The sequence below is a fragment of the Grampus griseus genome, assembly GCF_964374135.1.
Source record: "Grampus griseus genome assembly, chromosome: 6".
NCBI lineage: Eukaryota > Metazoa > Chordata > Mammalia > Artiodactyla > Delphinidae > Grampus > Grampus griseus.
Window position 1 is genome coordinate 12,483,652 of NC_139000.1, and position 25,964 is coordinate 12,509,615.

General features: G+C 53.2%; 1 protein-coding gene across 1 annotated transcript in view; it reads left to right on the top strand.

Moving 5' to 3' along the window:
* The first annotated feature begins 23,202 nt into the window (after positions 1 to 23,202).
* TTLL11 (tubulin tyrosine ligase like 11) overlaps positions 23,203 to 25,964 on the top strand; it is a 247,184-nt gene continuing 244,422 nt past the window's right edge. Inside the window, exon 1 of the mRNA XM_082656120.1 lies at positions 23,203 to 23,646. Coding sequence (XP_082512246.1) covers positions 23,218 to 23,646 — 429 coding nt within the window. The 5' untranslated portion in view covers positions 23,203 to 23,217. The remainder of the gene's footprint in view (positions 23,647 to 25,964) is intronic.

Here is a 25,964-nt window from a genome sequence, read left to right on the forward strand (position 1 = left end):
GAGATAGGCTAGTCCCAGGGGCCGTGTATGGGGTAGCACCGCCCTCTGGTGGCCATTCTGATAATCTCTCTGTCAGGCCCAGATCGGCTTCCTAGAGCCACAGCTGAGCCATAATCGGGGGCACCCAGACCCAAGGTACTGGGACTCCCAGGGAGGAAAAAGCACTTAAGTGTCCCTGAGGATGAGGGTTTTTTTCAGGTCTGGTTCCCCACCCCTATCCAGGAGCAGAACTTGCTAACATAACATGTCCAATGATGGCAAGAGGGAGGGAGTTCCCCATTGTGGGAGGTATACAAGCTGAGCTGGAGCCACCTGCAGATTGGTGGCCTTATGGTGGCCCTAGTGGCAGAGTGGACAACTTTGGAAGTCATCACCAGCTTGGGATGACATGTCCAGCCTTTTCCCACCCTCACCCAGTCTGAACACCCTCCCATTCAGTTATTCAGTAGCCATTAAACTTTGAGAACTTCTCAGCACCCGGAGCAGCAATGTGAGATCACGGGTGGTGGGACATGAAGTCACAGGGGGTGGCAAGGCCACCTCTTGGGGACCTTCAAGGCCAGTCTTAGGAGCATGGACTTTATTTGGGGAGTATCAGGGATCTGGGGACAGGCTCAGACAAGGAAGCGACACGATCAGATGGGCATGTGAGAGCCAGCTAACGAGAGAGCCAGCTGGGAGGTGGGAGAGCCAGCTGGGAGGTGCAGCGGTGGCCTGGGCCAGGGCAGGGGCGGCAGTGGGGTGGTGAGAAGGATGCGATTCCAGAGCTGTTAAGGAGACTGAATCAATGGGTTTTGGTGAGGGATTGGCCATGGTGGGAGAGAGCTGGAGGAGGTGAGCGTGATGGTGGAGTCACCTTGGTGGTTATCAGTGCTGGGCGGTGGGTTAGGGGAGAGGTGATGAGAACGATTGGGATCTGGGGAGCCCGAGACCCCAGGTGACATTTGGGGAAGGTATCCAGGAGGCAGTTGGAATCAGGTCTGGTGACATCCTAGGAATTGGAAGGTTATTGACAGCTGGTTTAAAGTAACAAATAGATGAGGTCATCCAGACGGGGCCTTCACCCTACCTCCGTTCGTTAGTCAAAAAGAAGGATGGTAAGTTGTACAACATAACACTTACGTGTATTATAAAATTGTCATCATCACCAGATGGATGGGTTCATAGAAACACATTTTCCTCCTGGTCTTCCTTTTATGGCGCTGCTGGTCTGACGGCACCCTGAGGCCATCTGCCTACCTGCCTGCCTGCTAAGTGATCCAGCTCCAAGTCCAGGCAAGAGCTGGGAGGTCGGAGGCTCAGGGAACATCAGGGACAGAGGGGAGCAAGAGGCCCACAAGATCTGAGAGGGAACAGTCTGGGAGGTGGGGGAAAAAGCAGGAGAGTCTCTCTTCATCAGGGCCAAGGAGAGAGAATTCAAGAGAGTGTGATCAGAGAAGGCAAGGGGGTGAGGACTGAGGACGTGCCCCGGACATGGCAGCAGGGCCGTCACGTGGGCACAGGTGCAAACGCTCACTCAGCAACAAAGAGCTGGTCGCCCCTCCAGGGGTCCCTGCCCAAGGGAGCCAGCCTGGGATGGGGAAACTCGAGGGCCCTTTCACCTTGAAGCTCCTCCACACTGAGAAGTAGGGCGTGGATGGTACCCCAGGGCAGGGGTTGAGGGGAGCTGGCCTGGGAGGGAGAAAAGTAGACCAATATATCTATGGACCCATTGCAGGGGGTAGCTGAGTGGCTGAACGCCTGGCGGCAGTCCCTCCTCTGACCACGAGGGGGCAGCATGAGAACAGGTCACGCCTTGGCCCAGCATTCTGCGTCTAAGGACAGCATTTCCAGATCCTGCGGGGTGATCTTGGGCTCCCTGGGTCTCAGTTTCTTTCCCTGCAAAGTGGGGCGGTTGGGCATTACCAGAATGTGAGCGGGACACAGAGTGCTGGCCTGACCGAGCCACGAGAGTGTGCAAGGTCGGCATAGCAAAGACCCACGAGCGTGGGCCTCCCTGCGGGCCACTGTCTTGGTGCTCAGCTGAGCCTCAAGGAACTGCATCTCAGGGGCCACGGCCAGTCAGGCCTGAGCCAGCGGGATGGCACGCACCCACCCAGCTCATGTGCCCACGAGCCGCTCTCACCCAAACCTCAGCCTTCTGCATCTGCTGCTGCTGGAACCAGACCTGCGGGGCTGGGGCCACGGCGGGAGCCCCAAAGAGAGGAGAGAGGCAGGTGCTGGGGTAGGCTCAGGTAGGAGGGGTGTGAGCTAGAGACTATTCAGACCAGAAGTACCTCCTTATCCCTATTCTGATACATCACCCGCCCGTGCGTAGCCTCCCACCTGTCCCTGCACACCTGCGGGGGCAGCCTTGAGTACCTCGAGGGAGCTGAAGCCAACAGTTTATCTGGGCCCTCCAGGATCTGGGGTCCCTGGAGTCTGGGGGCAACGCTGGCCTTGCTGGTGATGGTGGTGCTGGAGTTGTGTCTTTGGGCATCTGTTCCATCCATGGTGGGTCACTGCCTGGTCCTCCACCCACAGGCACGGTGGGTGCCGGTCCTCACTGCTGTGCCATGGGCTCCGCACACACAGAACAGACCATGTGTACCGACGTGGGGGCGGGGAGGCATGAGCACAGCCCCTCAGGTGGAAGCAAGTGTAAATCGCTTGGCCACACGCATGCGTGTGCAGACACGCACACAGGCCTACCTCAGTGAACACGAAAGTGTGGACATTGGTAGGTCTGTAAAAGCCTGGGGGAGGGAGCTTCACCTTTTTCTTGGGCTGGAAGACATGGCAATGGAGGATGTCTTGGACGCCATCTTGGGTGACGTAGACAAATGCCTTCAGCTCCAGAGAGTCATGGCACACGTAGAAGATTCTGGAGGAGGCGGAGGAGGTACAAAGCATGACCTACACCTGGCAGCCACCAGGCCTGGTGGGAGCTGGGCCTGAGCTGGTCAGGTACCCAGGGGCTGAGGCTGAGCTGGGGCCTCCAGACCTGTGGATGGAGTCATGCAGCATTAGGGCCGAGCCCTCATCCCTCGGCAACTCTGGCCTCTGCAGAGAGATGGGGGATATGAGAAGGGCCAGGCCATGCCCTGGGGTAAGGTTGTGAGGTCCCAGGCTCCCATGCAGGAAATGAACAGCCCCAGCCCCAGTGCAGTGAGGGCAGGAGCCATTAGGGGGTGCCTGAGTTCACCATGGAGTGGGGCCTCCTCGGGACACTAGGGCAGCTGTGACCTGCAGGGAAGCCATCCAGTCCTGCCCTAAACATAGTCCTTGACCAGAGCCAGCCCTGGCCTTGGCCTTGGCCCCCAGAGGTACAAGGAGTCCAGCCAGATCCTGGCCACAGAGAGTTCTAGGAGGGAAGAAACCCAGGCAAAAGACCAGAAGCTTCCCCAGTTCCAAGAAGGGGGCCAAGCTAGCTGTGGCCAGGGTGCTTGGAATGTCCCTTCTCTGGGAACCCACTTTGGGGTGGCGCTTTGCAGCCCATTTCTCATTTGATCCCATCAAACCTCGTACCAGGTGAGTACTGGCACTCCCATTTGGGGATTTTAAAAATTGAGATAGAATTCGCCTACCATAAAACTCACCGTTTTAAAGTACACAGTTCAGTGCTTTTTAATGTATCCACAGAGTTGTGCAACCATCACTGTCTAGTTTCAGAACATTTTCATCACCCCGTGAGAAACCCTCTGTCCATAACAGTCACTCCCCTTCCCCCAGCCCTTGGCAGTCACTCATCTAACTGTCTTCTGTGGATTTGCCTTTCCAGGACATTTCACTCCAAGGGCACCATGTGACGTGTGGCCTTCTGTGTCTGGCTTCTTTCAGTTTTCAAGGTTCTGTGCTTCTGTTTATAAAAGAGGGAACTGTGGCCCAGACAGACAGAGTGACCACCCAAAGTCTCTTGGCAACCAGGAGTCAGGCCCCTATACAGTGTTGCCCTTTTAAGGGCCTCAGCCTGGGGTTTGTGGTGCCAGGAGCTGTGGATAACGGAAGAGCCCACACCCCATCTAAAGGGCGGCATAACTCAGCTGTGACTGTTTCTGCTACCGTGTGTGAGGGAGAATATGGGGTCAGCATTGCCTGACACTAACATTAGCAAACAATGATAAAAACAGTAATAGCTAACATTTTGAATGCTGCTTTTGTGTCTATGGCTGTTCTTTTATTTATTTATTTATTTATTTTTCACTGCGTTGGGTCTTCGTTGCTGCGCGTGGGCTTTCTCTAGTTGCGGCGAGCAGGGGCTACTCTTTTGTGGTGCACGGGCTTCTCATTGCGGTGGCTTCTCTTTGCTGCGGAGCACGGGCTCTAGACGCATGGGCTTCAGTACGTGTGGCACGTGGGCTCAGTAGTTGTGGCTCAAAGGCTCTAGAGCGCAGGCTCAGTAGTTGTGACGCACGGGCTTAGTTGCTCTGCGGCATGTGGGATCTTCCTGGACCAGGGCTCGAACCCGTGTCCCCTGCATTGGTAGGCGGATTCTTAACCACTGCGCTGCCAGGGAAGTCCTGCTGTTCTTTTTTTTTTTTTGCCACACCACATGGCTTGTGGAATCTTAGTTCCCCCACCAGGGCTCTAACTTGGGCCCCAGCAGTGAAAGCACCAAGTCTTAGGAACCAGGGAATTCCTAGGGTGGCTCTAAAGAAGTGATTTGTAAGTATTTTCTCATGTAGTCTTCATGACAATCCTGAGGCAAGCACTATTATTATCCCCATTATAAAGATGAAGAAACCACAGCACAGAGAGGTTAAGTAATTCAGCCAAGGACACACAGCAAGTTAGTGGCAGAGCTGAGATTGGATTCCACGTAGTCTGACTTCACAGATCCTGCTCTTATCACCTGTACAGGTGAACTATCTCTTACAAATTTTCAGAGGAAAGCAGTAAATACAGATTTTAATGTGAAATCTCAACACTTTTAATGTTTCTAAATGTTGCTTACTAGTCACAGCTGTTTTTCAATACTGTACAGACTGGAAAGTTTGGTTTAACACAAAGGGAGGGGTGGACACACACCTTTGGCTACTTCCCCAACAGCAGTGCCACCCTGCCCACCTCCTTCCTCCCGACAGTTCTGGCCGAGGCAGGGAGAGCCTGTCACCGGGCATCCTGGGTCCAGCCAAGGGCCACGCTACGGCGGGCCACCCTGCACCTGGCAGCGTGACTCCAGGCCAGGCCCTGCCCCTCTCTGAGTCCCCATTTCCCCTCTGCAACCTGGAGAGAGAATGTTCTGTCTCACAGGCTGAAGTGTGATAACTCGGCATAGAGTAGCGACTCAGTAACTTTTAGCTGCCTCACAATCAGCTGGAGTTACTGCAGGCCAGCGTTTGGGCTGGAGAGGCTCATTGGGGACAATGATAGCGTTAACTGAGCACTTAGACAATTCCAGACACGGTGCAAAGCACTTTCCACACATTGCCTCATTCCACCTTAAATCGCCCTGCTGGTTACAAGCCTAGGGTGTTTTGTTTTATTGTTTTTTTTTTAATCGGAGTATAATTGCTTTACAATGTTGTGTTAGTTTCTGCTGTACAATGAAGTGAATCAGCTGTACGTATACATATATCCCCTCCCTCAAGCCTAGGGTTTTAACCAAGCAGACGTCCTTGAATCTGCCACTTCGTAGCTGTAGGACCTTGGGGCGTTCCTCAACTTCTGAATGTCTTTATTTCCTTCCCTGTAAGATGCGGAGAATAACACCCACCCTTAAGGCTGCGGTGAGGATTCAATTAATTAAAACCTAAAACACATAGTCACTTGGAACATATTCAGCGAGCACTTACTGCGAGTTAGCTTTTCTCCTGATCACTATTCATTCCCATTTTTCCGATGGGGAAACTGAGGACAAAGAAAACTAAGGGACTTGTCTAGGGCAGTGGTTCTCAACCAAGGGTCCTTTTACCCTTGAGGGACATTTGTCAATATTTGGAGACATTTGTGGTTGTCACGTCTCAGAGGGTGCTACAGGGATGATGCTAAATGCCGTCCCCGCGACACAGAATTACCCACCCCCCCCGCCCCCCCCCGGCGAAGGTCAAGAGCGCTGAGGTTGAGAAGCCTTAGCCTGACTAACTCCACTAAGAAGTGACACAATCAGGGTCTGAGCCCAAGCCGGCTGGGGAGGGGGTGGTGCAAGGTAGCCATGACTACCGCGCTCTGCTGCCCCTCAGGGTGTCCCATCTGTGAGTCCTGAGCAACAAGTTGGCTCCAAAAGAAGGAGGTCACGCAGCCCAGTGTCAGGAGCAGAGGCAGGACTGGGTCCCAGGTTTGAGACCTCCCAGCCCCAGCCTTCCCCCGACAGCCCCTGCCCCTTGCACCAGGAAGCAAGGCTCACGTGATGCATGGGCGGACCCCACTCTCAGCAAACCCCAGCCACTCCAACCGGATCATTTGAAGGGCGATGCTTTGCACAACAAGAGTGGTATCTTGCCTACAGACCCACCCGTACAAGGCCTCTGCAGGGCCTCTGGGGGTGGCTCTGAAGAGGCTGGGATTGCTGCTGGCCGAGTAGCAGCCCTGGAGTCCCTGGCTGGGCAGCTGCCAGGGAGAAGATGACTTCGCTCCTCAGGGAGTCTGGGCTAGATGCCCCAGGGAACTGGCACGAAACCTCCATCCTGGGCTGGCTGGCAGGGGGTGGGGGGCTGCAGACAGACCCCTGCAGGATCTGGTGGGCTCATCTGCCTGGCACTGAGCCTCTCTGTGCAGCCCCAGAAACGAGGAGCTCCCGGGAGACAGACCAGAAAACAAGGCAGAGGGACTAGGGTCATGCAGAAGGATGGCCAGGCTTTGCGGAGCACAGAGCCAAGGATGACCCACGTTTTGCTGAGGAGAGGCCACTGGAGCTGGGCTTTGAGGGGCAAGAAGTGGCCCGGAAGCAGGAAAGCCAATTGGAAGAGAGAAAAGGCCAAGGCGAGAGTCAGGAGAGGGGAGAGCCGGTCTGGGGACTGTTGGGAGCCCTTCGGAGGACAGGCAGCTGGGGAGGCCAGAGCCGCAGAAGGCCCTCGGTTCCAGGGAGCAGGTGTGGGCTTATCTGAAGGGAGGCGGGGGACCCAGGGCAAGGGTGGGAAGAGGGGAACTGAGTTCAAGTTCATAGGACTTCATAACCCAACTGCACTACTAGGAGTTCACGGGGTATCAGGTACATGGTAGCCACGCAGGAAACGGTCTTATCCAGGAGGGCGTGGCCTCTGTTCTTCCCCAGGCCAGGCCTCCACAGCGGAGGGGTAGGGGTGGGTGTCCACCCTCTACCCAACACCAGAGACGCCACCAGGGCCAGGACTACGGGAGCGGAACATTTCGGAGAAAGTAGTGATTTTTCAATCCTTTAGCTCAGGCAGTCTCTGTTTTTGGTGGAACAGGTGACAAAAAATGAAAGAGGAAGAATGAGAGAGAAACAGAGTCTGAGGCAGAAAAACGACAGATACACACAGAGAGACACAGAGCAAGAGAGAGAGAAGTAGATAGGACCATTGCAAAACATGCAGAGACAGAGAGATGTACACATGGATGCAGAGGGATGTGGGAGGGGGCAGGGCATGGGGACGCAGCAAAAGAGGGGGCAGGGAGATGGAAACGGGGATGGAAAGGGAACCCCAGCAGAGTGAGGCAGAGGAGAATTGCCTGCTGTTGCATCACTACCCCAGCTGAGATGTGAACCGTGCCCAGGATGCGCAGGTCAAGACCGTGCCAGGGCCTTTGCCTGTGAGTGTGTTGGGGGGGGGGGGGTGGAGGCTGCCCTCTCCTCTCTGTAGAGCTGAGCCAGCTCCTCCCTCTTTATACGTCTCTTCCCCATCAGGGCTCTCTGTGCTCCAGGATGGCCCCGCTGAGATTTGAAGATGGAGATAGCCATTGAGTTCCCCAAATCTCCTCCATCGTGCATTTACTGAGCACCTACTGTTTGTCGGCCACTGTGCCAGCATCACCTCCCCAAGCCCTCTGAACCACTTTACCGGGAACCTGAGGCTCAGAGAGGTTAGGCTGCTGGCTCAAGGTCACACAGGAAGTATGCCCTGAGATAAAATTCAGATCTACCTGCGATGATCCAAGGATTTTTTTCCCACTGCCCCCTTCATCCTCCAACTCTGTGGTTTTAAAACGCCTGTGCCTCAGAATGTGCTTCAGTTTGTCTCAGTATTTTTAGAAATTTTCTTCCTCCCCCTTCTCCCAGGTTTGGTTGGAAAAGGAAGGGAGCATGGAGGGGGCAGAGGTGGGTTCAGAGGGGGTCTCCTCTGCCTCCCAAGTTTCATCTGGATCCTTCCGTGGAAGCCTGGCAGTTCCCCAGGCACCCCTCCCTCCCTCCCCGCAGTCCCCTGGCCTCTTAAGAAGCTGGAGGAACAATTGCTAATCAGCTCCCGAGAGAGCCTGGGGGATAAACGGAGGAGCGCCTGGATTGCTGGCAGCTGGCCGCCTCCCCGCACGGCAGCCCTGGCGCTGGCGCCTCGCTCCCCTTCTCAATTCCAGCTTTGCCTCCTTCTGACTGGTTTTCTCAGGTCTCTTCAGGGTTCTTCCTTGACATGATGAAGCCACAGGGATTGACAGATGTCCCCTGCCTGACATACCCCCTTCCTTCACTCACCTCCTCCCCGGTGAGGCCCTCATAATGCTCATTACGTTTTCATCTCTGAGCCTTTGCACACTCTCCTCCTTCTGCATGGACAGCCCTCCTCTGGCTGGCAAACTCCTACCCACCTTCTAAGATCCAGCTTACACGTCACCTCCTCTAGGAAGCCCTCCTGGGCCTTTCCCGCTCCTCCGAGACAAACTCCCTCCTCTGGGCTCCCATAGCAGCCCACACTGCAATATTCAGGACACAGTCCTTCTCTCCAGTGCCCAAGGCAGGACCTGGCCATGTGGGCAGTCGGTACGGCAGCGTGATGTGTGGGAAGAGCACTGGAAGTGGAGTCCAGTGGGTCTAGTCATGGCTCTGACTCGTAATGGGGCAAATACTAACTTGAGCTGTTTCTCTGACCTGCCTTTTTTTTTTTTTATTTGCGGTACGTGGGCGTCTCACTGTTGTGGCCTCTCCCGTTGCGGAGCACAGGCTCCGGACACGCAGGCTCAGCGGCCATGGCTCACGGGCCCAGCCGCTCCGCGGCATGTGGGATCTTCCCAGACCGGGGCACAAACCTGCGTCCCCTGCGTCGGCAGGCGGACTCTCAACCACTGCGCCACCGGGAAGCCCTGAGCTGCCTGTATACCTCCCAGTCCTCCTCCTCCAGGTCTCAGCTTCTCTGTTGCTTCCTTGTTCAGACTCCTCTGACCCCTCCCCTCATCTACCCTCCTCATCCCACTAGGAGTGACTCATCCGGTGTCCCTGGGCTCCTCTAGGGCAGTGGCCCTGACTGCGTGGGCACCAGTGCCTCCCCATACGTGGTGCACAATGCATTCATGCATTCATCATGGAATGAATGAATGAATGGATGAGTGACTAGAACCTCAGCCTTCTCATCTGTAAACTGGGGATAGTAGTGATTCTGCCCTCCCATTGGCTAAAATCAAAGTTTGCTTTTCACCAGCTCTCAGTACTCACCTCTCCTGTGACTGTAAGTGTTGACTGAAGGGAACCCAGCTCCCCTGAGGTTGTTCTAACGGGATTCCTGCAGGCCCAACACCTGGAGGCTGTCTTGGAGGAGCAGCCTGAGTGCTGGTGGGGCGGGGCTGGGGATGCAGAGGGGCCAGAAGATTGGTAGAGTCAGGCTGGAGGTATAGGCCCAAGAGCCAGACTGGCAGCTCTCCCCTTCACAGCTCCAAACTCCAGACGGAGCCCCAAGTCATAGCTGCCGATGGAGAAAGAGAAGGGTGGACGAGGGCCACGCGAGATCAGCAGAAAGGTTGGACTGTGGCCTGTACACGCTGGTAGAGCAGCTAGTGCCGCCCCCCACCCAGGGCATCACAGTGCGGCCCCTCTGTCTCCCGTGTTCTCTCTCCCCCACTAGCCTGTGAGCTCCAGAGCACGGGGTGGGGGGTGGGGCCCAGAGAGTCTGCTCAGCTTGCGACCCCGGCTTCAAGCCCAGCATGCAGTAGGGAGTCAGCACAGCTTACTGAATGAAAGCACGGAAACAAAAGCTGAGAATGACGGACACCTGGAAAGCTGAGTGCCGGTGATGGGCCAGCATCCTTGGGTGGGACGGACGGGTCGGGTGGTGGAGACTGAGCCCTGCTCCTACGTGGGCCCCGGGGTGGCCCCTGGCCCAGGGCTGCTGCTGCCAAGAGGAACTGCATCCTCCCTGCCAAATCTGACCTGGCCCTGATAATACGAGTAGCACATGAAGTGGGAGTCAGGAACCAAGAGTATCCCCGACGGTCAGTATAATACAAATATTAATATGCCACTAAGTCACATGTGCAGGACGCTTTGTGTTTTATTGACATTTCCTCATTTGGTAAGAACTAGTCAAGGTAGGCACGGTTGTTCCCACTTAACAGATGAAGGAACTGAGGCTCTGGGGATAACAGCTGTGATGGTGTAGCCCAGGCCTGTGGTGGCACAGACTTGGCCCCAATCCGGGGGCCCCAATCCTCTTGCCAGGCCTGGGGCTTCCCTTCTCCCTGCTTCTGTGGCAGCTGTGGCCCGGGGCTCAGTCTGGGGTATCGGGTTTTTCTGGGTGGGGCTCTTTCTGCTGAGTTATTCCTGTGGACTCCAGCCAGAGGAGGGCTTGGGGCGGGCCAGGTGGCAGGAGTGGTGGCAGATGTGGCCAGTGGCATCAGACCAACTGAATTTGAACTCAGGCTCCACTGCTAACTGCGTGAGCCCGGGCAGGTTGTGCAACCCAGGCCGGCTGCAGGCCCCCCATCTGTCTGCTGGGGATGAGAACGGGGTCTCTGCCCTTTACCCAGGCAGCTCCCTCCTCCAGGAACACCCTTCCCACCTTGCCCACCTGGGTGTGAGCTTAGATGCCAGTCCTGCGGGCAGCTTTTCCTGGCCGTCATTTCAGACTGACCCCTCCCTCCCTCCCCGGTGTCCTGGAAATCCGTACTTCCTGTCCTCAGCTCTGTGGGGTTTGCAGTATACCAGGCACCACGCTGGGCTCGGAGGGTGTGACACAGGGCCCTGTTCCCAGGAGCCTGCTCACACACCTCGGGGAGAGGCTGACATTAAAATGCAAGGTCAAGGGCTTCCCTGGTGATGCGGTTGGGAGTCCGCCTGCCAATGCAGGGGATAGGGGTTCGAGCCCTGTTCCGGGAGGATCTCACATGCCACCGAGCGGCTGGGCCTGTCCGCCACGGCTACTAAGCCTGCGCTCTAGAGCCCGCGAGCCGCAGCTGCTGAGCCTGCGTGCCGCAACTGCTGGGGCCTGTGCGCCTAGAGCCCACGATCCGCGACAGGAGAGGCCACCGCGGTGAGAGGCCTACGCGCCTCGGCAAAGAGCGACCCCCGCGCGCAGCGGCGGAGACCCAGTGCAGCCAAAACTAAATAAATAAAATGCGTAAGTTTAAAAAAAGGGGGGAGGAAAAAACTGCAATGTCAAGTGTGACTAGGACGACGAGAGGGCCAGGGTGGGAGCCGCTCTGGCGCTCAGGGGCGGCTGCCCCGAGGAGGGGGCGTCTGTGAAGAGGCCTGCAGACGAGTGGATTTGGCCTGAGGAGGAAACTAGGTGTGTCAAGCCCTTGAGGTGAGAGAAAGAGCTCGGCACGTGGGAGGGGCTGCGGCCTTCACGGGGGCTGGAGCAGAGTGAGGACTGAGGACGACGAGGCGGGGGGTGGGGCCAGATGGCCCAGGGCGCGTGGCCACCCTGAGGTGCTCCTGCGGACGCGGGGGTGGCCACGTGAGCTCGGGGTCCTCAACAGTCCTTGCTCAGAAGCCACCTGAGGACTGGAAGCAGGCGGCAGCCCCAGGGCAGGGGCAGCCCCAGGGCAGGGGCAGCTGGGCGTGGACGTGGGTCTGGGGTGCAGCCTTGCCAGCCACCGAGGCCACCACCATCCAGGTCTGATGGGTCCTGGATGAGACCCCCAGACCTGGCCATCGAGGGCCTCAGCTCAGAGGAAGCCCAGTTCACGCCCTGATCTTGGGAGGGAGGGGCAGTGTTGGCCAGGGTCCTTCTGAAAATGAACCTGAAGCCCGGGATAGCAGGTGGGGCAGAGCTGGTGGGATAGCAGGTGGGGCAGAGCTGGTGGGATAGCAGGTGGGGCAGAGCTGGCATCTGCAGAGCAGGCTGCAGGGAGATGGCACTAGGCGGAGCCTGGAACGGCTGCCCCGGCCCTGCCCACTCTTTATTTTTGGAGGGTGAGGTGGGTAAGGTCCCTGCTGCCGTGTCACACGGGCCTGCACGGAGGTCCCAGCTGCTCCCGTGACTGGCTCTGAGACACTTGTCAAGTAAGTAGCTTAGCTTTCCTATGGGCAAAACGGGGATGGTCTCAGTGCCCACCTCCCAGGGCTCGAGGGAAGATTCAGTGACGTAGAGCAAGTCAGTCACGTAGTTCGCACAGCACCTGGCATGTGAGAGGTGCTCACAAACATCACCTGTCGCTGTGACTCAGACACGGGTCTGCTCTCAGGAGCTCACAGCCTCTCCAGGGGAGGCTGCCCCGCCAGGAATGAGGCTGAGATCAGGGCAGAAGAGGAGATGAGGGTGCACCCTTCTGACTTAGTGGATGCAGACAAAGAGGACGTGCAGGCAGGGTGGGCTTTCTGGAGGTGGCAGACTTGAAGCTCAGCCTTGAAGGACTGATGGGATTTCCACAGGCAGACACTGCTGGACGCATCCCATGAGACCTGAACTGTGATCTCTGGGGGCCGGTGTGGGCGAGAGGATTTGTTTGAGCCCCCAGCCAAGCCCCTCTCCCCTCTGCCCCTCCCGAGCCAACCCCTCCCCAACAGGAGGAAGAGAGAAGGCTTGCCAGGCACAGGGGGCCGCGCGGGGCGGTGCTTGGGGGGCACAGTGCGCCGTGTCCGTGGACATCAAGACAGGGGCGGGTGGTGCAGAGCTGACTGGGAGGCGCCCCAGGTCGCCCCTGTCTGTAGGAGTCGGTGGGGAGGGGCTTCTCCCCTCTGCCCTCAGCCTTCCCCCAGCCCTGGCCCCCCCTCCCCTCCCTCCTGGCTCTTTCAGATCCTCCCTGGCCTGGAGCTGAAGAGGGCTCCGGCAAGTCTCTATTCTTGGGCCTTAACTCTGCTTCTGGGGTCTCACAATCTAATAACAGTGAGTGAAAGCACATAGGTTACTCACTCAGTGAATGGTTATCTTGGTTGTGGCCTCTTGGTAAGAATGCTACCTGGATTATCTGGGTTAATCCTCAACAATTTTCTCAGTCCCATTTTACAGGCAGAAAACTGAGGCTAGAAGATGTGTCTGTCCCCCGCCCCTCGGCGTCCCTTTGGAGGCCGGCAGCCAGTGTTGAAGTCCCCCCACCTCCTCCAGACTCCTCAGCCACACCTGCCTTCCCCTCTCCTCCCATCCCGTCTCCCACGGGCTTTCCCAGCCCACCAGCGCACACCCCCGCGGCCCCTGGGGTCCCCTCTCTCACCCCCACCACCAAAGGGCTCCACTGGGGGAAGAAACACAGACCAGGAAAAGTTGAAGGCAGGGACAATACTTGGCGACCCCGACGTGCAGGCCTAACATTGTCGTGACGTAAGTGGAGATTTAGTCTGGGAGACTTCTCGGCTGGCCCTCGTGACAACCCACACTTAACCCGTCCCAGACCGACTCGCTGTCGTCCCCCAAGCCCGATTCCGTTTCTGGCCCATCTTAGTGAATGACGCCTCCATCCCTGAGTCGGGCAGCCTGGGGACAGCCTGGGAATCACCCCAATTTGCTTTCTCACTCGCCTCCCCAGTTTCCTTACAGACATCTCTAGGTCCGCCCCCTTCTCTCTGTCCCCACGGTTCCAAACTATGCCAACACTCGGAACAGTGCCTGGTATGTAGTAGGTGTTCAGTGAAAATTTCCTGAATGAATGAACAGGTTGGGGTCTTGCCAGCTGCCCGCAGACTCTCTCCCTCGAATCCATTCTCCACTCAGCAGCCAAAGTGACGCGTGGGCCACGTCAGCCCAACCCCATCCTGCTCTGGTTCCAAACCCTCAGTGTCCTCCACCCGCCACTGAGTGCAGGATGGTGTTCAATCCCGCCTCCTGGCTCACAAGACCCTGAACAGCTGGCCACGTCCACCTCCCCAGCGCCCTCTCCCCACACTGTGCTGTATATGGAGATGTTCCAGCCGTCACATGGTGTGCGTAGGCAGCCGACAGCGCCAGGCTGTTCCATGCTTTTATCCTTGCACATGCCGAGCCCTCTGGCCGGAAGTCGTCCCAGACTCCACCCTATCTGCCTGGTGAACTACCTGCTTCAGAAGCCGGACCCAGCAATCCCACTACTGGACACATACCCTGAGAAAACCATAACTCAAAAAGAGACATGTACCACAATGTTCATTGCAGCTCTATTGACAATAGCCAGGACATGGAGGCAACCTAAGTGTCCATCGACAGATGAATGGATAAAGAAAATGTGGCACATATATACAATGGAATATTCCTCAGCCATAAAAGGAAACGAAATTGAGTTATTTGTAGTGAGGTGGATGGACCTAGAGGCTGTCATACAGAGTGAAGTAAGTCAGAAAGAGAAAAACAAATACCATATGCTAACACATATATATGGAATCTAAAAAAAAAAAAGGTCATGAAGAACCTAGGGGCAAGATGGGAATAAAGACACAGACCTACTAGAGAATGGACTTGAGGATATGGGGAGGGGGAAGGGTAAGCTGTGACAAAGTGAGAGAGTGGACATATATACACTACATATATACACTATATATATACACATATATATACTACATATATACACTACCAAGCGTATGGGGATACATGTATATGTAAAACGGATCCACTTTGTTATAAAGCAGAAACTAACACACCCTTGTAAAGCAATTATACTACAATAAAAATGTTAAATAAATAAAGTTCATCCTGGCGAAAAGGCTCAACGTGACCACCTTGCGTGCCTCCCTTGTACAGCACTTCAAACTCTGCTGTTACATGTGGATGCGCCTGGCCCCTCAACGCACGGGCTGCATCCCCAGGACCTTGTTTTATTCATCTGTGTGTGGAAGGAAGGAGTGAAGGAAGTTTCTCAGTGTCAGTGAAACCTGAGGCACAAAGGCAGCCAAGTCCAGGTACCTGAGCAGGCATCCTGTACATTGACCTTGACCACGAGAAGGTCACTCTTCCAGCTATTCGCTGATACATGATAAATGACCCTAAAGCAAAATTGCTTAAAATAATGGCCATTTATTGTTTTTCCTGGTCTGAGGGTTGACCGGGCTCTGCAAAGAAGATCTTCTGCCCCGTGCAGTGTAGCTGAGGTCACTCAGTGGCTGCATTCAGCTGGGAGCGCAGCTGGCGCTGGGGCTTCTCATCCTTGGCGGCCTCTCCATGTGGCCTCTCATCTCTCTACAGGGCATCTTGACAGCATGGCTCTGGCTTCCATCAAGGACCACTCCAGGTGACCAGTCCTAGTGTGTAAGACACTCTTAGGGGTCACATCACCCTTTCTAACATTTCATTGGCCAGAGCAGGTCATATGTCCATTACTTGGGCTGCTTCACTGGGGTCATCCATGTAACTGTCCACCACGGTCATGCTTCCTTTTGTAGAAATGGCCCTGAGTACAACCGAGAACGCTCTCTACCTGTCAGTTCAAGGCAAGCTGAGTTAGTCGAAGACAGTTTGAAGTGGCTTCTGATCCTCTTGCTTTGAATCTAAGGCTTGGCCAGAGTTGGGGCCTGTCCCATTCACCTAGGCTTGGTTTGCAGGTGAGGCCGTCAGGGAGACACCCAGGCCCAACCTCCGTGTGGAGCATCTCCCTTACCCTTGGGAGCCTGGGTCTTTGAGAACAGCCCCCTCCCGTGGGACACCTGTCACTAAAGCCAGTAGAAAATGGAATGATACTCTTTGTTTACTACCAGGATGGAGAAGAGAAGGGGGTTCCCCTCAATGGAGGGCTTTGCTGCTTGGAGAGGGCAGGTGAGAAGAATCTTCCCCCTGCCTCTCTACTCCCCATCTGCCCCTTCCTCATTTCACTTTCTCTTTCCCCATTTCTGATTCAGGGACTTAGACTAAATGACCTTTAAGATCCCTTCCAGCATCCCATGTTTATTCTTCCATCATCATCCGTTATTCTTTATTTATTGAGTGCCTAGCATGTACCTGGGCACTTTATCTGCCCTCACTTGAAGTCCCTGGAGGCCACTGAGCTACCTGAGTTTCACACACTGTCCTTTAAAGTGTGGTTCTGGGACCTGGGGCTCATCATCCTGGTCCCTATCTGAGGTGGTTCTCATGAGACAGTTCACTAAACATTTCCAGCTGTCCTCCCTTATCACATGGGAGGGCCGCCTGTCTTCTCTGACTCTGATGTTATGCTTACTCTGGTCAATGTGTACGAGCAGAACTGTCATGCATCACTTTCAAGTGAAGCTTTAAAAGCCAGTGTGTATGTCACCATGTCCCCTTTCTTCCCACCCATCGTGGTCATAGAAGCACATGGTAGAATGGAGCTTCTGATAGACTATGACCTTGAGTGACTACTATGTCCAGAGCCCCTGCCCTGGATATGTGGTGAGTGAGAAATAGACTTTTCTGTTAAGTCACTGAGATTTGGGGAATGTTTGTTACTGCAGCATAACATAGCCTATGCTGACTGATACCTACATGCAGGTTCAACACAAGAGACCACAGGGCTGCTGCAATCACTTGTCTAGCTCTCATAACCAGCCTTTTTGGAAAACGGCAAAACATCTTTCAAGCTCTTTCAACATCCATTTGATAAATTCCATGGAAGTCAATATGGGTCTTGGTGGTTAATTGGTTATGGAGGGGTGGGGGAAATGGAGGAGCCAGGCTCCAAAAACAGAAGGAAATCCCCTCCCTTAATTCACCCCTAAACCAGCCAGGAGAAGGATTCTTCTCACATTAGGCCGTTTGGGAACATCAGGGATTTATTTTTCCCCTTCCTCTCTCCCACACTCCTTCCTTCCTCCCTCCCACACTCCTTCCTTCTTCCCTCCCTCCATCACTCCCTTCCTTCTTCCCTTCCTTCCTTCCTTCCTTCTTTCCTTCCTTCCCTCCTTCCCTCCCTCCCTCCATTCTTTCTTATTTACTTTCTTTCTTTCTTTTCTTTCATCTTTTTTAAAACATTGCTTTCCAAAGTTGGGTTAAGATGGAATTCTTGGTAGTGTTGTTTTTTTTTTCCTAGTAGAACTCCAGTGATACACTTCAACAGGCCCCGCTTCCTGACTGGGGTGAGGCATCTGGATTGCATACAGATGATTGCTTTATAAAATATTTTAAAACCCTGACGGCTCTCCAAAAGAGAAGCCTGTTGTTAGAAGAGTGCAATGGCTTTCAATTTCTCTTGACCTTTAAGGAAAAGTAATTTGAAATGTGGTGTTTATTTTCTGCCTGCACCGAGCACTTGAAGAATGCAAGATGGCATCATGTTGTCAGTTATGTTATTTCCAGCTTAGAGCTGCACAAACCTGGCCGTTATTCTATTACCTGCAGATAGAATCTCCTCTTCTCCAGGGGGCTGACATGAGAGTCCAGCAAGGGAAGCAGGAAGTCCATTCTCTAGGTTTCAGGCTGATGGCACAGATGCATGGTGCATGGAGCCGGGACCCCAAGACTCAGCATTTCCACACCATCTTCTTCACCAATTTATTAAAATGTCATACTTTTTATGAGCATCCTGGCCAACCTCCTCACTTGGCATGGGGCAAATGGAAGCCCAGAGGGCACAAGGCCAGGCCAGGGCCTCTCAGTGGGTTAGGACCTACCAGGAGGTGACAGCATGATAGAATGGCGGAATGCAAAGAACTCGGGCTTAGCGCGGGATGCGCTGAACTTCGGACTTCAGCTCTGTCACTCACTATGTGACTGTTGTCTCAGCTTCAGTTCCCTCACCTCTAAAATGGGAACCGTAATGATCATCAACACTCATAGACCACTACGTGCAGGAACTCTATTTCAACTCAGTTTTTACAACTGCACTCTGAGATAGGTCCTATTTTCACCCCACTTTTTTTTTTTTTTTTTTTGCGGTATGCGGGCCTCTCACTGTTGTGGCCTCTCCCGTTGCGGAGCACAGGCTCCGGACGCGCAGGCTCAGCGGCCATGGCTCACGGGCCCAGCCGCTCCACGGCATGTGGGATCTTCCCGGACCGGGGCACGAACCCGTGTCCCCTGCATCGGCAGGCGGACTCTCAACACCTGCGCCACCAGGGAAGCCCCTATTTTCACCCCACTTTTCAGATGAGGAAACTAGAGGCCAGAGGAATTATAAGACTTGCCTGAGGTCACAAAGAAGAACACAAACTCCAACCCAGCCATGTGGGGAAGATTGTACTTTTCTCCCTGGAGAGTTGCTTGGGAGAATTAAAATGCTAGAATAGCAACAGGGCTTGAATACAGGTGTGCTCAGTGAAGAATGGCTATTATTGTCATTCAAAAAGATACCACCTATTTGAGAAACAGTTGACCCAGAACTGCACATGAAGCCTTTTGCTCACGCATTAAGAATGACCACTCCAGGGACTCCAGTGCTCCCAGGAGCTCTATCACACCTTGTCTAAGGAGAGGAGATTTTGGATCTGAGCCTTAAGAATAAACAGCTCACTTAGCAGGCGGGGCCCGTGAGAGGATGCACCAGGCAGAGCGAGCAACATGGGCAAAAGCCTACGAGGTGCAAAAGTGTGTGTGGTTGCAAGTAGAGCGGGGTGGGAGCTGCTGGGTGTTATTCAGATGCTTGTTGCCGGGGGACCTCCCCTGCCCCTCCTCCTCCTTCAGCCGCTTCAAAAACCGGACCTCACGCGCCACCTGGTGGCAGCCTCTGATGCTAACAGGGCAGAACCTACCAACGGGAGTAAAAGCTGCCCACACCCCTGTCCCCTGTCCCTTCCTGTCCCTTTCCCCGGAAATGGACTTGCTATAGAAGTGACAAAACAACAATCAAGAAACATTTTTTATTTAAAAATTACATTTTTCCAGTTATCAAAACAATGCATGGTCATTGTAGAAACTTGGGAAAATACAGAAAAGTTTAAAGGAAAATAGTCTCTCTCAATTCCATCACCCAGAGTAACCACTATTAATATACTGGCATATTTGAACCCAGAGATTTTCTCTGCATGTAATTTTCATGTAATCCACATATGCTGAGAATTAGTGTGTACATATATTTAGGTATAAATACATATACATATATATGGACTCAGTTATGTTTAAACATACGTGGCTTATTTCTGTGAACAAAGGGCTTGGTGTGAGGGGTAGTGTGGGTGTTGGGAGCTGGGTGCTAGTGTCAGATCACCCTGAGTCTGAATCCTGTCTTTGCCTTTACAAACTGTGCGACTCCAGCAAGTGACTTCTCTTCTCTGAGCGGCGATTTCCTTCACCATCTGTAAAGTGTGGCGAATAACGGGATTTATCCCAGGGCCGCTGAGAAGCTTAAATGACACAACGTATGCAAAATGCTTAGTACAGTGCCTGGGACAGAGAGGTTTCTGACTGATATTAGGTTACCACGGAAAGCTTAGTCTGCCTTTCTGATCGTAGCAGAAACCTCTAGAAATGGGATGAATTTCTGGGTCCAAAGGCAGGAAGAGCCTCCAGGTCGATACAGTTTGCCAAAACCAAGAGGGAAAATTTCAACCAAGATCGCATGTCTCCAGCACCACAGCTGTTCTCATTTGTCTCTATCTTCTTCCAGGTCCTGTTTATGCAGAACAGTCTTTAAGCGTTGTGATTACGATGCTTGCACCAGTTCGCTAATGTTATATCACCAGGATACTGTTTATCCTAAGCGGCTAAAGCTGTCATTGACATTTGCTATAATTTGCATATGTATTTTCTTATTATTGAATATCTGAGTTAAAATTTTAATTCGTTCATTCATTCATTCATTCGCTTGCTCATTTATTCATTTGTTTGTTTGTTTATTCATTCATTAGCAAATTCATTCATTCAAGAAATGGTTATTGAATGCCTACTGTCTACCAGGCACTGACTGGGTGTTGGGATATGGTCAACTAGAACAGGACACTCCTTACTTTTGGCACTTGGACTCTGGTGAGACAGACCGTTATAAGTAAACAAACAAGTAAAACTCTGACTATAAGCTGTGGTGAGTGTGTGAAGGAAAAGGAGAGACCTACCTCTTTATACATTTGTGTATTTTGGGAGGTGGTCCTGGTCCCTGATTCTCACCTGCTCTTTGCTCCGCAACAGCCGTAACTAAGCTCCCCTGTGAGGAGTCCCATGTGGGGTTGGATTTTCCACCAGCACATTTTAGAATTTCCTGAGAAGTCAGAGGTCAGCACAGCATTCGAAGACCTGACAGGGAGCTCCAATGGGCCTCGCCTCCTGTTCACCCTTCCTCTAAGGCTTGTGTTTCCACCAGTCTAGTCTGCTAGAAAAGCCTATGATTATCCCCCCTTTTTTACAGGACTAATAAATTTTATTTTTTCTTCCAGTTTTACTGAGATATAATTTACATGAGCAGTGTGTAAGTTTAAGGTGTGTACAACATAATGACCCGATTTACATATACCACAAAGTGTTGATCACAGTAAGTTTACTGGACATCTATCATCCTATATAGGCACAAAATTAAAGAAATAGAAAAAAATTTTTTTCTTGTGATGAGAACTCAGGATTTACCCTCTTAACAACTTTCATATATAACATACAGCGGTGTTAATTATATTTGTCACGTTGAACGTTACATCCGTAGCACTTATTTATCTTATAACTGGAAGTTTGTTATCTTTTGACTGCTTTCGTCCAATTTCCCCTCCGCCAAACCCTTTACCTTTCCCCTCGTCCCACCTCTGGTAACCACGAATCTGTCCTCTTTTTCTATGAATTTGTTTGTTTTTGAAGTATAATTGAATTACAACACTATGTTAGTTCCTGGTACACAACTTAGTGGTTTGATATTTCTATACATTTCAAGCTGATCACCAGAATTTATCCCCTTCTTAAATTTACTTGTACTGTACCTTTTCCTCACCTCCCTCTCAGTACAGGGCTTCCTTCAGCCCTGGGAGCCTTTGAACCAATCAGCAAAGGTGTTCCTTTCTGGTGGACAAAGCCTCAATGGGTGAGGCTAGGCAGGCAGAGTACAAGTTGGATTTCAGCCCCTTTCAGGCCCCATGGGTCAACTGCATGACTGTACATGCTGCCGTGCCCACAGCCTCTGGAATGACCACCCCACCTACTTTCTTTCTTTTTTTTATAAATTTATTTATTTATTTTTGGCTGCGTCGGGTTTTTGTTGCTGCACGCAGGCTTTCTCTAGTTGTGGCGAGTGGGGGCTACTCTTCGTTGCGGTGCACAGGCTTCTCATTGCGGTGGCTTCTCTTGTTGCGGAGCACTGGCTCTAGGCGCACAGGCTTCAGTAGCTGTGGAGCACAGGCTCCACAGTTGTGGTTCGCAGGCTCTAAAGAGCAGGCTCAGTAGTTGTGGCGCACGGGCTTAGTTGCTCCGCGGCATGTGGGATCTTCCCGGACCAGGGCTCAAACCCATGTCCCCTGCATTGGCAGGCAGATTCTTAACCACTGAGCCATCAGGGAAGTTCCCCCACCTACTTTCTAACTAGCTGATTCTTACTCCATCTTGAAGACTCAGTTTATATTCTATCTCTTATATGAAGTTTTATCTAGCTTTATAATTTACAGTAAATCCTCCATTCGTGGAACTCCTAATTTTTCTTTTTACTCTTTGCCTCATTTGACACTTAACTGCATACTGCCTTGTGATTCCTCTCGTTTTCCTCTCTTGTATCATTATTTCATCTGCAGAGTGTGGCAAAGTTCACCAGTGTGGGCTGTCACAGCTACTGTCCTCAGCGTGGGGTGCTCTATCCTCCCACCCCCATTCCCCGAAAGAACAAATATGGTTCCCTAAGGTGATAAGGGAAAGCCCTCTCCTTGGGTTGGCTTTAAAAATACATGGCAACCCAAAAGAATAGAGAGCAGGGACTCAAATAGGTATTTGTGTGCTCATGTTCATAGCAGCATCATTCGCAATAGCCAACAGGTGGAAACAACCCAAGTGTCCATTGTCAGATGAACTGATACAATGTGGTCCATTCACACCATGGAACGCTATTCTGCCCTACAAAGGAATGAAGTTCTGATAATGCTACAACATGGATGAACCATGAAGGCATTAGGCTGAGTGAATAAGCTAGACACAAAGGGACAAGTATTGTATGATTCCACTTCTATGAGGTAATAATCCAATTCATATAGACAGAAAGGAGAACGGGTAGTTCACGGGCTGGGGGAGGGCGGACGGGAGTTAAGAGTTTAATGGGTACAGTTTCAGTTTGAGAAGATGGAAAAGTTCAGGAGACGAATGATGGTGATGGTTGCACAACAATGCGAATGTATTAACGCCATTGAAGGCTATACCTAAAAATGGTTAAAATGATACATTTTATGTTATGTGTATCTTACCATAATTTTTAAAATGACAATATGAAAAGGGTTGGTTAATGTCCTCAACCGCGAATCTGCAGGCTTCTCCACGGCCTCCCTATGCCATTGGGAGCTCCCTGAGAACAGGGAAACGTGTCTCCCCTCTCAGTCTGGGGCTCTCCCAGGACCAGAAAGGGATTTCCTCAAACGGGGAGCTAATCCTTGAGAGTTTGGACTTGTCATGTCCATCATCAGACTGAGGTGCTTCCTGATGGTGGAGCTGCCTAGAACGGGTGGCTGTGCCTCCTCCAACAGACCGGGAGTTATCCCAGTGAGTGTGTACGGGGTGGGAGAAAGTGGGCTTCGTGTTTGAAATTGTTGCCTCTCCGGCCCAGCCCCTGGGCTCACGAGCCCCGCAAGCGCCTAACGGCTTTCTGCCCTCAAGCTCCAACCTCTCCCCTCCAAGTTCCGCGGGCTCAGAACGCCAGCGGGTTGTCCGGCTGGGCGGGCAGAGGCCGCTTCCGCCCTCTTCCAAGATGGCCGTCTCCTCTGCGACAGGCACGGTCACGTGAGCACCCTCGCCTATGAGGTAGCCGGGGCTGGGTCGGCGATTGTCCCTTCTCGCGCCCCGTCCCGAGTCGGCGACTGCCCTTGTCAACCGGAGCCTGAGAAATCATGGCAACTGGCTCGGGCTGGGAGCGAGTGGCAGCTGCGGCAGCGGCGGCAGTTTGGTCGCGGGCCGGGGCGGCGGAGCGGCGGCGGCGGCGGCGGCAGCAGCACTGGCGCTGGCACCGGCCCTGAGCACCATGCTGCGAGGCAGACCCGAGAGAGAGCTGGCGGCCTGGTGGGAGGCGGAGGCCGTGGCCGCGGCCAAAGCGCATGCGGCGAAGGAACAGGTCCGCGTGGACCCGGGCGCAGCCGGGGAGCCGGAGCGCAAGGCGGGGGAGGAGCAGCCCAAGGAGCCGACCCCGGCGCAGCCCCGCGCGGCCGAGGAGGGCGACGCCCGCGCCCCACCGCGGCCGCCGTCCACGCTGCCCATGTACCAGGCGAAGCCGGTGTCGGCGCAGGGCCTCTACCCGCACGGGAAGTCCAGGAGCAAGAACCGTAGCTGCAAGCGGAGCTCGCACCGGTCCGAGGAGTACTGCTCTCCGCGGCCTGTCACCGTGGACAGCTCCAAGGCCAGGACCTCCCTGGACGCCCTGAAGATAAGCATTCGCCAGCTCAAGTGGAAGGAGGTGAGGCCCGGCCCGGCCGCGTGGGCACAGGGGGGTGGACTGGACGACCTCAGAGGAGACGGACGGCCCAGGCCAGGTCTGAGGGCCGAGCTCCTGCTGTGCGCCACGCTTGTCAGCCGCAAACTGCTCATCCTTCAAAGCCTAGCCCCCAAGTCACTTCCTCAAGACGACTCTAGACCCCTCCAGGTCAAGTTAGCCACTCCCTCCTCTAGCGCCCCTGCAGCTCCGCTCCAGCTCCATGGTCTCCAGCCATCAGCGCTGGCCTTCCCACATGGTAGATATTTGTTTATATGTCTGCTCCCTCCACCAGTTTTTGAGTCCCCGGAGGCCTGGATCCTCTCTCTGTCTTTCACTTCTTCCTTAAGTTATATTTGTTTAGCATTTACTGGGTGACCCTTGGGGCGGTTGAACCGTTTGTACTTTGGAGGCAGGCAGACTAGGGTCTCAGCACCCTGCCACTTAGCTCTGTGACCTTGAGCAAGTTGCTTCACCTCTTCAGCCTATTTTCTTCTCTGTAAAGTGAGGCTAATAAAACCTATCTCATAGTTTTCTTAGTATTAGAAGACTCGCCGCTTATTGTAGTATAGCCCAAGTGTGCAATAAATGGTAACTAACCTTACCACTACTCCTTTCTCTCTTCCACCATCACTATCACCATCACATCACCATTAGCATCATTGTCATCAGTGTAGGCACTGTGTTTTATGTTTCAAGGCTTGGCTTATAGCAGGTGTCAGGAAGTGGTGGGTGAAAGGGTGAATGAAGGAGTGGGTTATTTGTCCCTGAACTCATTTTAGACCCGGTGGGGGCTGGGATGAAGCACCAGTGGCATCCAGAGATATCTGTTGCAGTTGGCGGAGTGGATAAAGCCATTTGACTTTATTTGCAGCACCTAAGGTTATTTAATGTGCTTTTGGGAGTGTCAGGATTGTGGTTTGGGGTAGTCGAATCTGGAGGCTTGGACCCAGATGGTCTGCTGATGGTATAGGATCTGTAGCAGGCAACATGAGGACGCAGGTCCTTAGCCCTGGGTCTTAGTTATAATAGAAATTCAGGAATGGTTTAATGAAGTTGGAACATGCAGAGAGGTGGCCACAGAAAGGATTGATGAGGTCAGAGGGTTGATATCGCAACAGAAGGGGTCGTGTGGTTTGGAGGGCAGTCAAGAATCAGGCAGGGCAGACTTCCAAGTAGGGAGGTGTTAGCCATTGCGAAGTCTGATTCCAGGGGTCAGGGCCCCCCAGCCTTGGGGCTTGGGGTTCAGGGGAGGACTTTGATGCCTATGAAACCTGGAGAAAGTGAGGGAGGCTCCCAGTACTAGGTGTCTGGGTTTCGGGACAGGGTCCCAGGTCCAGACCAGAGATATGAGCACCAGAACAATATAAACCTGGAGAGCCTGTCAGTACTATAGTCCTAATGAAGGGAGGATCCAGGAACTGAGACCAGGCCACAGAATTAAAGAAGGCTGATTGGCCCAAGCCTGTGCTTAGCTTAGCCCTGGGGAGGAGAGAGACGCAAAACTGGCCAGATCTCAAGTGATGGAGCCACACGGACTCAGAAATCAGCAATCACACGTGCTGGGCCAACTTCATTCACTCATTCCGTAAGTGTCCATAGTGTCCACTGTGGATACTGGGCCCTGCGAATCAAAGATGCTTAAGATGTAACCCTTGCCTTCAAGGACCTCCAGGTTCAGTAGGAGGTAAGACACAAGTAAAGAAATCATTGCAGTAGTTACAGGGCCTTTGCTACTGCTTCTTGAAATGCTCTTTTCCCAGCTGTTGGCATGGCTTACTCTGTTACTTCAGATCGCTGATCAAATGCCACTTCCTTGAAGAGGCCTTCCCCCAATATCCCTCCACTCGTCTTTATTTTTTTTTTCATAGCACTGAACTCTAGTGACATTATATTTTGTATTGTTTATTGTCTGTTTCCCTCAGTAGAATGTAAGCTCCATGAGGGCAGGGGCCTTTATTTTATTTACTGCCATATCCTCAGGTGCTCGGCACATAGAGGTGTTGATTGGATGAACACCTTATGGAATGAGCGTTTCTCTCTCTTTGTAAAGGCATACATGCTATAGGAGATAGAGGGGGGCCATGTCAGGGCCAGGTGCTGGAGGAGAGAGCCCTGAGCTGAGTTCTGAGTGCTGAGAATGAGTTGGCATTATTTAGGGGTCGTCGACTTTGGCTCCCTGGCCGAGGGAGTGGGATGGACCAAGCAGAGGTGCATTTGGGGCTTCACAGGTAGTTCAGTAGGGCTGAGTCATAGAGTGGGGGGCAGAATGGTGAGAGAGGGGGCAGGAGGGGTGAGCAGGG